At 39.7% G+C, this 12150-nt stretch overlaps 1 protein-coding gene across 4 annotated transcripts in view; it reads right to left on the bottom strand.

Moving 5' to 3' along the window:
• Window positions 1-12150, bottom strand: part of LOC103724370 (SET and MYND domain-containing protein 4) — a 60065-nt gene that overhangs the window by 22018 nt on the left and 25897 nt on the right. For 2 of the 4 annotated variants that reach the window (XM_026800521.2, XM_026800520.2), the window contains exons 9-14: window positions 8915-9052; window positions 4908-5063; window positions 4508-4741; window positions 4207-4370; window positions 3993-4107; window positions 3650-3730 (exon numbers count right to left, since the gene is read on the bottom strand). In XM_026800521.2, the coding sequence (XP_026656322.1) occupies window positions 3650-3730; window positions 3993-4107; window positions 4207-4370; window positions 4508-4741; window positions 4908-5063; window positions 8915-9052 (888 nt within the window). Of the gene's footprint in view, window positions 1-748; window positions 1650-3649; window positions 3731-3992; window positions 4122-4206; window positions 4371-4507; window positions 4742-4907; window positions 5064-8914; window positions 9053-12150 lie in introns of those variants that run through there. The other 2 variants (XM_008815601.3, XR_005507759.1) reach the window with 2 other exon arrangements.

Genomic DNA, 12150 nt, shown 5'->3' with positions numbered 1-12150 from the left:
AATATCTGGTAGAAAAACCCCATGTTCCCTCATCATGTGGCCCCCACGTGGGCACTAAGTACCGCACATGCCCCGCGGAGGCGTGACATTTGGTATCAGAGCCGATGACAGCTTTTGTCCGATGATGGTTAAGATGTGAGGCCTAATAGTCCCACATCGAAAAAACTCGTTCCAGAGTCTAGACATATGAGGCGGATGTCTCCAAATTCTGCAGACGCATTTTGGATGAAAAACAAAACCGGAGAAGAATTTGAGCGATACGTGCGGCGCACGTGCGGGCCTTAGAACCGAACAATATCTAGCAAAAAAGCCCTGTGTTCCTCCCTTATGTGGCTCCCACAAGGACACTAGGTACCGCACGTGCCCCACAGAGATGAGGGGGTGACATTTGATATCAGAGCCGAAGACGGCTCTTATACGATGGTGGAAAAGATGTGAGATCCAATAGTCCTACATCGGAAAAATTCATTCCAGAGCCTGGGCATATGAGACGAGTGTCTCTAAATCCCGCAGATGTGTTTTGGATGGAAAACAAAACCAGGAAGAAATCTGAGCGGTGCATGCGTCGCACATACGGACCCCAGAACCGAACAATATCTGACAAAAACCCCCATGTTCCCTCCTTATGTGGCCCCCACGTGGGCTCTGGGTGCTGCACGTGCCCCGCGGAGGCAGGCGTGACAACATTATTTCTAATAGTTACTCGAAAGTCGGATCTAAATGAAAATGCAACTTAAAATAGCAGAGATTGCAAAAATATCGAATCATGTTTGTTACTAATTAAGTACAGCCATTATATAAAAATTCCATCAAGTCCACTAATTAAATCAGAAACTCGGACATCCGGAAAAGTTCTCACAAGCAATATCTGTTCGGGTAGCAACAAGACTTTGGAGTACAGATCAAGTAGTCAAACGTTGAGACGCTGAAGGCATTTCTCACCATAATAGAAAAGATTTTGACATCTCGCAAATCCAAGCCTTTCAGCCATCATACAGTTAATTTACCGCACAGCTTTCAGTAAGAGCCCAATCGAGTGCCTCCAAGTATCGCAGTCAGCCTCGGTCCTGGATTATTTTGCCATAAACCTCTTTAATTGCACTCGCTCTACTTCGATTGTTGAGTAGACAAAATCCAACATGATGCCACCCTTCCTTTTTTTTGATATGAAAGATATTTTTCCTTTACATTTGACCATGCATACAGGTTTGAAGAGTTGTGATGCCAATTTTACATGCCTAAACAGCTTCACTTAGTATAGGCATGTGAGCAAGGCCTGCTCTACAACACTGGCAGCTTGATGAGCACCCTGGGACTCCTACACGTTCAAACCTGCAAGCACTTGCTTGATCTGATGTAACAAAACAAAAGTCTTGCTGCACTGACTCAAATCTCATGCGACCAGCATGAATGCTTAAATTGAGTGGGCCTTCTCAACAAGCAAGGCTTCCAGCCTCTCTCTTAAGTGCTTCTATATATGGAAATATTTTGGTCACGTGAGATCCATAATAAAGTGAAAATATTGCTTCAGCTCGTTTAATGCTGCTACGAGCAGCAGCATGATCATCCAAGGACAGCTGAATGGAGGTAAGCTTCATCAACTCATGGCCGATGACAATATGTTCGGCATGATAAAGCTTGTTGAGGATCTGACAAGTAAAAAAAGAAAAGTGCACCAAAATGTTTGTAAAATATTCTACTGTAGGAATATCCAAAGCAAGGTTTTAAAAACTCGGTATGGTGGATATTCCATCCCATCTTGGTCCATTTCTCAATTGTGCCATTTAGACACTCCAGACGGTTGGATGCCCTGCCATCCCATTGGTATTTAAAACCTTGGTTCAAGGAAAGCATCAAAATAAACATATGATTCAAAATTCTGAGTTAATTCAAGTATCCAAGGTATTGGGTATCACAGGTGTGGAACAATTCTATTCTTAGAAATAAATGAAAAATAGCATTTCATAAACATTTATACAAAAAAATGGTCGCCTTCATAATCACCAGCAAGATGGAACAGCAGGCAGGAAAAAATCAAGATTGAAAAGAAAAAATACAGAAATTAAGAATCCTGAAGAACTAGTTGTAACAATGTTTTTGGAGCAACAGTGATTATAAATAGTTCAAACTTTTAATGCCGATAGCTAGAAAAATTCCGAAAACATGCATGTCATGCTAGCTTCTAACCTCCACATGCAACACTGTGCAACCTACTTCATAGATGTAAAAGATTAGGTATATTGTTATCCAAGCCCCCAGGTCGACCAGTTAAAAAAGATAGAAGCAAGTAGGATTCCTGTGCACTTAAGCTTCAAAATCTTTTTGCATGCACATATAGCATATAATTGGAACAAACTAACCCAAGTCATTTATTGCTTAACGAAATCTTTTCCTATTAACAAAGAATAAAGAACATAAGGTGGCAACACCATCAAGGCAGATTCCAAGTTTGGGTTAAAAAGGCAAATGGCAACACAAAAGATTCGTTATTAAAAGATCTAATCAGACTATGAGTTCTACTACGTTCACCTCTGGCTGCTTATGCTATGAAATTCCTTGAAAGTGATTTACTGCAATGATTTAATCATATTGGAATGATATGAAATTCCTTCAACCCAAGGCACCGGCATGATATTAGCTGGGTGCCAGAGCATGCCAACCATTGGTATGGCTTGGCACAGAATATATTTATCATGCCAATGCTGGGCCAGCATGTCAATGGCACGCAAACTTAATCCTCGCCCCTCACTCTTGATCTCCTCTACAACGTCCATGTAGGGCGACTGGCTTATGCTCATTTCATGGGAACGACATCATTAAATTAGCATTAGGTAAAAGGTTCAAATGTCACTTCTTACAAGTCAAAAATAACTACATTTAGACTTTTGTGTCACTAACTTTGAACTTAGTTGAATATAAATAGTTGGCCATGTCTCACCATTGCTGAACAGTGGTCGACCATGCCACCTTTGTCACTTGAAGCTCACTTTTGTTTTACTCAGTACCCCAAAAAGGAATTTCTCCTTCTAAAACTTCTCTTGAATTTGCTTCTGCAGTACTCTCACTTACCTATGAACTAAGTGACTGAGTTTTCCCTGAAGTCATAATCCTTGGGCTCAGCATGGTTCTTTTCTCTTGATGTCCAGCTTACTGTACTTGATATTAGAAAAAGAAAATAGGCCAGAACCTCCGGCACTGCATTGTGAAGCCTATGAACCCTTCAATCTAGGGCATTAAAAGGCTGTAGTACTTAGCAAATTCAGCTAAAAGGCCATTACTGAATACATATGTGGTTTTGAGAAGTTTTTTATAATGATGCATATTCATTTTAAATCAAGTATGCACAACAGAACTGAGTTTAGTCCATCCTAGCTTTGAGTTAGGCAGATTTTTCCTTTCAACCTGACTTTAGCAGTCAACCTCAACAAGCCAAATCTAAATCTAAGTAGGGGTTCACATCAAACTGCACCAGTTTAGCTTTTTGACACTTGAATGTGCATATAGCATACAGCAAACAAAAAGCAATACATGGTGACATTGACATCATATTAGATATTATTGGCAGCTGATTGCAATTTTGAGTATATCAAATCCAATAGATATCTAAAACGAACATATCTTCCATTAGACTACATGAAAAGTTAAATACCTCTATCGATGCTATGCAGTGATTCATTGCACGTTCAAAATCTCCAATCCTAACATAGGCTTCTGCAATATTGTCTTCAGCCTGCATTATTACAGAGAAATTTTTGAATTGAAACTAGTTCCCACCACCATGGATGTCACCATATTTTTTAATTTCATTTTTTTGTGTTTGTTAATAAGAAGCTATTATCATGAACTTTTAAAATTATCACATCAGTAAACTACTTAACCATAGTGAAACCATGGAAAAAATATTCAGTTTTTAAAAAACTAGTCATGAAGATAAAAGCATTCAAGTTATACTAGACTAGAACACTTGTGACTCATTATTTCAGAAAACTAACCTCTGCAACAACTTTGCTATATGGATGCCAAATCAATTTAAGGTGACTTAAGGATTCCAAGGCATCTGAGATTGAAATTTCTGGAACTTCTTTTGAATTTAAAGAATCCCTCAACCTGTAAATATATAACTTTACGTCTCACAGCCACCAAGAGTAAAACTAAAAAAGAAAATACATACTAAATGTCTAATTGCAACAAGTATAAAATAAATACCTTTGGATGTTTAACATGGCGCTGTTAGAAGCAGTAACTGAGGATTTCAAATCACGATAAAAGCCACAACTCAAGCAATATCCTGGATAAATATCACACGTGACACCTTTGTCTTTAAGCAACATGTGTGCCACCTTGCTGATGTCCATTTTATGCTTTGAAAACTTCATGACATGCAAGACATTTCAGAATGCAAAATGATATTCATCAATACTGCACATGCTAATGACATAATATCGACTTAAAGTAAAAAAGCTTCTTGATAACAGATCTGCACTAAGTGTAGATTATCATAGCATACAGGCAAAGAGAGTTTGCAGCTATAAGATGGACCAGAAACTTGCAAAAGATCGTCCTCAATCTTTTTGTAATGAGCCACATGTGAGACCACACCTAGACAGCCAGGATGAGAACACCGAAAGGCATTTATAATAAGGTCTGACAAGTTCAACTCTGAACAACTTGAGCACTGGCATTTAAATGAGTATTGCTCTTCAAGTAAATTCTGCCTGCCTTGAAGATCCAATTGCCCAACCTGCAAGGAAATTTTTCACTGGTGAAGCAGAATAGATACTAACAACCTAAATCCACCTGTAAAAATTCATATACAGAATAGAAGAGAGAGAGAGAGAGAGAGAAAGAGAGAGGGAAATAGATATGGTTGTTGATATAACACTGGCAGATAATATCCGCAAAAATACCTGGGGACCATAAGATAGCTCAAGTGGATTCCATGCTGGCACAAATTCTGTTGAACGTATTAAAAGCATCCGCGCAAGAAAATAAGCATGAATATTTGGCTGGCAGGAGTGATTAAACAAGCTTCCAGTTGAATAGATAGCTTGACCTACTCTCGCCTATTTTAAAAACACACAATAAAGAACAAGATAAATAAAAAAGGACATTTAATTATTTTAAGTCAGCAAAGAAAATGTGTATATATTACTCATAGTAAAAAAAAAAAAGTTTTATAGAAATATAGTCAACTAGTTCCCAACATATTTTCCAATATCTTCACACAAAAGAAAAGTCATACACGAATAATCAGTAATGCATAAACATTTATAACATGGCTTTCTAGGTATTATGATATAGACCTCTTGCCCAATGTTCCCTTGGCTAGAAATTTGGCACCAACTTAGAGGACAAATTAAGACCCTACTATCAAATGGTCTTAAATTGTAAATGATCATACTTCACCAGCTAAGGCAAAAGAAGGGGTTTGAAGCACTGGGGTGTTGTAGAAAAGGAAGGCTTAAATGCAAACATGGGTTGAAAGTGGGAAATTAGGTCTGCTGATTGGACCACAATCTGATTGCTAGCTAACTGAGGACAGAAAAAAATATAACCTAGACACCAGTCACCAGTTTCAGAACACTGGCAGCGGACTTGTAACTTTATTAAGAATTTAAATTAGAGGCAATGGACTTGAATTTGTTCTATTACAACGGGAAGTTCCGAAGCATCTGTAAGAGATTTTGAAAAGAAAAAGCATAATCTAAATATGGAAAAGTTTGATATCTCTGCAGAAATAATAATTTTATTGGGCTCAACTTTTTGATCATTACATGCGACGAAGTGTGCATTCATTTTGCCAATGAGGCTTAGGTCAGCTTATTAGCACCCTTCTCCATATCATAGCACTGGGAGAGATTCCAGCTTTGAACCTAGAAGGTGGCACTACCACCATATTTCACTTAAAAAAAACATTTGTTTTGTGGTCAATCAAGTTGTTAATACATGTTGACACTGGCAATTTTTCCTCGACAAGTGCTCATTAGCTGTTCTCTTTAGTGGATGAAACTCTCCCTTGTGCTAGCATTTTTTCTTGGGCCATTTCAAGTCATATTTCTGATGCCTGTATTTAATTTACATAACAGAAAACTTGTAGCAAACACTTGATGTGATGCATTATAGTTGATTATTATCCTTAGACCTGAGTAATAGTTTCTAAGCTAAAGGTTTTTGAAGAGTACTGCACAAATAAGTTTCACCTCTTAGCTTCTAAAGCATGCCTCACAACTGCAACATAACATTAAAATGCTAGACACAAGGATCCCAATAATTCTGACATGTAGAATAGGTTTAATACAGTATTTGCATAGAACATATATTATTAGTTAAAAAGGGGTTATTGTTGATGCTGATCATCATAATGTGAGTATGTAATATTCTGAATCTGTAAGACAAACGGTTTATGCTGAACAGATGTTCATGCATCCTTTATTATTTAACAGCTCATATTACTAGCACACTTGCTATGCATACTGATTTTTGAATTTGCAACAGCTAAAAATGTTGGTCATGAAAGATAATACAAATGCAACCTATAATTTGATTTTATCTTGTTGAATAAATAGTCCATATGCAGTAATGTATTTGCAAGTCAGTTATTGGTCATGAGTGGTAAAGCATTATATCAAAATCCTGAAATTATACCAAAAGAAAATATGGAAAGCCTAAAAGTTGGAGTCGATACAAAATTAAATATGAAACAACATAGTCAGAAAAAAAAAAATTAATCCAAATAGAAGTTTATTTATTCTGTAAAACCTACAGAGCAACCCAACATGATAGATGCAGAATTTCTAACAAAAAGCAGTCTGCTCACAAAAATCTGCGAACCCTTGAACATAAGTATCTTATATAAGCTATAAAATATAGTTCTTTTCTATATGGAAAAGGTGACAGCACAGATATAATTTACAGTATCGTTATTTAAATGGCCGCATGATAATTAATAACAAAAACAAATAGCACTACAAAATTTTTGTTCTTCATTTTTTATTTTATTCCAGTTTTGATTTTCTTTTGTGCATTCATTTAGTTTCAAATCTTTTTCTGGTTTGACCAACTAACCTAGCTCATGAGAAGAACTCTTCTAGAGGCCCACTACTTTTTCTTCATGGGACACCAACAGTGGCTATCCACTAAATGTTCAAGTTCATGATGAACCTTTGCTTAAAGAAGAACTCCAATATAGTTGTTGACTGCGTTGATGACCATGGTTACAAGAATCTTCTGTATCGACATATAAAGACATGTTTTCATTATCCAGAAACACTTGCAATGAATATCACCATTTTATCTCAATCTTTACCTACTTTCTGTTTTACTTCCCTAAGACCTTCCTACTTTTCAGTTTCTCAACCATCCTTGTCTTTTCTTTTATCTTCTACATGGCTGCTTCGGAGGAGCAAACACAATGGTTGGATCATTGTATCTGCAGAGATGATTGCTAGAAATGAATATACTGGATGGGGTGAATTTTTTCATAGGATAGAAGTTAGCGTGCTTCTATCCAGAATTCTCTAAACCCTATTTCAAGATTAGATCTAACTTTCTAAATATCCAGACTCGTGTAGATCAAAAATTCCCTATTTTGCAACTAGATTAAATTTTTTATCAGCTCACTACAGTAATGTTTGTTTGCCACATGATCTAGAATGCATTAAGGAGGTAAGTAGCAAATTATTGTTATTCCAGATGCTAGAACATGTTTCCTGGTAAAAATGCAGTATCAACAACTTCTGCTGAAGAAATGAATAAATAACATATGTTCCAATTAGCAGCACGCATGCAAAGTGCAAAGCTTTGGAGGAAAAAGAAAAAGGTGAGACAATTTGTTTAACAGATACAAAATGGCAAATGTCAAATTATAAGAGTAAAATGAGATTATCTATTTCATGGTAAACCCTATGTATTGCTCATGTTCTTGAAATACACGCAGGCATCCAGGAAAAGTATAAAGAGTCATGCTTTTTTCTTTATGTGAGGCATGAGCAAACATTAACTACAAGCTGAGTTAATAAACAAAGGTGTTTTGTACTTTATCACGACCTTAAGCAGGCAAACTATTTGTATATACTATACCCTTCCAAATAGCAGGTAGGCCATTGCAAAAATCTTATTACAACCATCAATGGGTCCCAATATGATGAAGTAGGAACAATTTCCCCTAAATGACACCTCCAGACCAGACTTGACAGCCATGCATTTAACACACAAGCATGAACATGTCCACAAAGTGGCTTGGACCTCAAGATATATTTGATTCGTATTTCTCTGTTTACCCTTGTTTAATATAATCCCCAATATGGATCATCTGAATAGTTTTCTTCTTTTTCGCAAAAAAATTTACTTCCAAAAAAGGATTAGTTAAGGTTTCAATAACCTCAGTGTAAAGTTGTAAACTAATTACAAAATCCCACATGAAACTTCTAACCTGATCGCTCTTCTTCCAAACAAACTAGAGCATCCTAATATAACAACCATAAAGATTCACTTACATGGAGGATGTGGTGATCACCACATTAGCTTTAAAAATACAGGTAACCTTTATACATTTCTTATTCGTGTTGCAGTCAATGCTGATTCCTTGTTTTAAGTGTTAAAAGATACATTATTTTTGATACTTCTCTGGAGAGGCAGTCTTATTAAAACATGGACCAAAATGAAATATTATTCAGAAATGCGTAGCAAAAATTATGATATGGATAGAATCCATGATGAAGATAAAGGCTGCCATTTTGATCAAAAAATCTTATTTTTTAAAACCTTATAACAAGAAGTACAAGGTATATACACTCTGAAGATATTTTTATCAATGAATCAATGCTTAATGGAGAACTATCAGCTGCTATGAAAAGAAATAGGTTTATATGGAACAAATAGCATGACACTCAAAATATATTATTCTCAAACAAACCTGTTCTGTATTGCAGGTAAAAGCATTTTCTATTGTGGAGAGCTTCAGTGGCTTCTTCAGTGCCTCATGTCCATCTAACGAATTCATATGGACAACTGCCATAGAATTCACCTTGACTTGGGAAATCAGCAGAACCAACTGCAGAAAAGGTGAAGATTCACGTCAATATTTTGTAAAATGGTAAACATAACTGAAAGTTGCATAAATCTTAGATTTTGTTTTTCTACTTGACTTGTTAAAATACCAATACTGTGCATGGAAAATATATAAGGCTTGATAAATGAGATTAAGCATCAAGTCAATGTCTGTCAAGCAACAGTTATATTTATATGTTTTTTAACATTTCACTTAATATTATTATATCAGGAAAGAATTCATATATAAAATCACAAATATAAGCACAAGATGAAACTATCCAATAATTACTAAGAGTCCACAAGCCTTTAGTCAGAAAATATAAAACTGTTGAGATATATTTACGGTTATTACTGAAAGGAGGTTTATTTGGTACAAAATCCAAGGACTTGTGTGTAAAAATTATTGCATAGAGCTCCATACAAATACAAATTAAGGTTTGAATAATGCTAAAGCCCTCAAACAAGGACTTATACTTCTAAAACCATTATGATGGAGACATCAGAGCCCTTCATCCAGATGATAGAGCCATCAGAGCAATTTGAGTTAGGCCCCCAGATTGGGCCCACTCGAGTCCGCGTCATCTCTACTTTATTGCATTATTAGTTGCTTTTATTATTGATCGAGTCAATTGGTTAGTTGCTTTTGTTATTGGTCGAGTCAGTTTGGTTAGTTGCTTTTGTTTTAGTCAAGTCAATTGGGTTAACTGTTGAGTCGTGTAATTGGGTCGAGTGATTAGATCGATTTTGGTATGTAATCAATCGGTTGACTTAGTCAACGGATTGAGATCCACTTTTGGTATATTGTCAATTGTTTGACCTGATGTAAGGCCTATATAAAGACCATCCCTCTCATGAATTAGGGCAATTGAATGATTGAATGAAAACCTAACCTCCTTTCTTCTTCTTCTTCATCCTCTTCTCTTCTTCTTGCGTCTCTATAACCTCTTTTTCCTCCTCCTTCCCTTCTTCTTTCTCTTTCTCTCTTCTTCCTGCAGTGGTTCGCCATCAGCTTGGTATCAGAGCAGGCCGGCTTTGCCCCTGCTGTCAAAGCCACGATCCAGTTTCTTTTCTCTCCTCTCTCTCTCTCTCTCTCTCAACCCTCACACGAAGAAAAAGAGGAAAAAAGCCCCTCATCTGTTGCCAAAGGCGAAGACCCCCGTTTGTTCCCTCCCTCCTGTGCCAGCACCCCACCGCCACTGAAGCCTTCCCTCTCACCTCGTTCCTCCCCCTCTCGGTTTTCACCATATATAAAAAAAAAAAATATTCCTCCTCTGTTGGAACCCTTTTCCCTCCTCTGTTGGAACTGAGAGGGAGAGCCCCCCCCTTTCCCATGTCCGAGGCCGCCGCACAGCATCTATGGCCACCACCATAGGAAGATCTCCCCCACCTCTGCATCGAGCCGCCTCCCCACCGCCGAATTTCGCTAACGAGCAGACCACCCGCAGTGCCACCCCACCTCCACCTTCACCGCCGGAAGCCGCCTTCGGCCGCCGCCATGACCGGCCACCCCTCTTCTGCAACCGCCCGTCGCTGCAAAGCCCCGCCGCAGCCCATCCTCGCAATTGCCGCCGCGAGGAGCGGCTCGCCCTCTCGAACCGTTGGGAAGTTGAAGAAGGCTAAGGTACTGGGTAAGTGCTAAAACCCGTTAACCCTCAACCCGTTAGCCCAGATCCGAAAAAAAAGAAAGAGAGAGAAAATACCTGTTCATCTTCTTTCCCGATCTTCTCCCTCACGTTGCGGAACCGCCCTCTCCCTCAAGGTCGTCCGCATTGCCCTCGTCACCAAGCCGCAGCTGCCGCACCACGACGTCCTCCGCCGCAGTACCTCCGCTGCCGAACGCCGATGCCCAAGCAGTCGGCGCCCAAGCCGTCGGCGCCCGAATCGTCGCTAGCAGCCGTCACCGCCCACCCGTCACCGCCTCTGCGCCAGCCGCCACGCTCCGCCTGCCCTTCGCCGCTGCAACGCCCTCCGTCCTCTTCCTCACTACCGAACCACCACCGGCAGATCGCCCGAGCGCCGCCTCCTCCGCCAACACCGCCGTTCACCTCCCTCCGTCACCACCTACCGGCTGATGCTGCCGAACGCCTCATACAACCCCCACTCCATCTTCCTCACCGCCCATTGCCCCTCCCCAAAACCCAAATCCCCATTCACACCTCCACTTCCCCATCCCTATCTCCATTCTTGGCCGCTTACCACCTTCTCACGGGCCTAATTTGTTCTCAGGCCTGTCTCCTTCCTTTCCCCCCTCTTATTGACCCATGGCCCACCCAGGCCCTCGGGTCCATCAGACCGCAGGCCCTTCGGGTCCAACTACCCCAGCCTCTTCTACCCGCGGGCCTCCACAGGCCCGCCCTCCACTTCAAAAACCAAAACCCAACCAGCCCAACTACCTCAGCCCCTTTCACACTGCAACCCCTCTCCTTCCCCCCAACCCTATTCACACTTATCCGACTCCACCAAACCAGTTCCCTCTCCCCAATCCCGTTCACACAATAGCCAGTTTTCCCTCCCAAATTCCATTCACACCACAACCAATTTTCCCTTCCCAATCTCCTACGACCACTGGACCACACCGGGCAACCACATCAGCTTCATTGTCATGTATGCGTTACCTTCTTCTTCGCCAACTTTGGTCCCAACAGCACCACCTTCATCATGCCTGCAAAAATTTTTCCGGCCAGATCTGCACTCGACGGAGTCGAGTTTTTTCCACCTAGAAGGAGTTGATAGAGACATCAGAGCCCTTCATTCAGATGATGGAGCCATCAGAGCAGTTTGAGTTGGACCTCCAGATTGGGCCCACTCGAGTCCGCGTCATCTCTACTTTATTGTATTATTAGTTGCTTTTGTTATTGGTCGAGTCAATTGGTTAGTTGCTTTTGTTATTGGTCGAGTCAGTTTGGTTAGTTGCTTTTGTTTTAGTCAAGTCAATTGGGTTAGCTGTTGAGTCATGTAATTCGGTCGAGTGATTGAATCGATTTTGATATGTAATCAATCGGTTGACTTAGTCAATCGATTGAGAGTCCAATTTTGGTATGTTGTCATTTGACCTGATGTAAGGCTATATAAAGGCCACCCCTCTCATGAATTAGGGCA

This window comes from Phoenix dactylifera, unplaced genomic scaffold (genome assembly GCF_009389715.1).
Source record: "Phoenix dactylifera cultivar Barhee BC4 unplaced genomic scaffold, palm_55x_up_171113_PBpolish2nd_filt_p 000274F, whole genome shotgun sequence".
Classification (NCBI taxonomy): domain Eukaryota; kingdom Viridiplantae; phylum Streptophyta; class Magnoliopsida; order Arecales; family Arecaceae; genus Phoenix; species Phoenix dactylifera.
The sequence above is the reverse complement of the archived record's forward strand: the minus strand, read 5'-3'. Positions and strand labels throughout refer to the sequence as shown.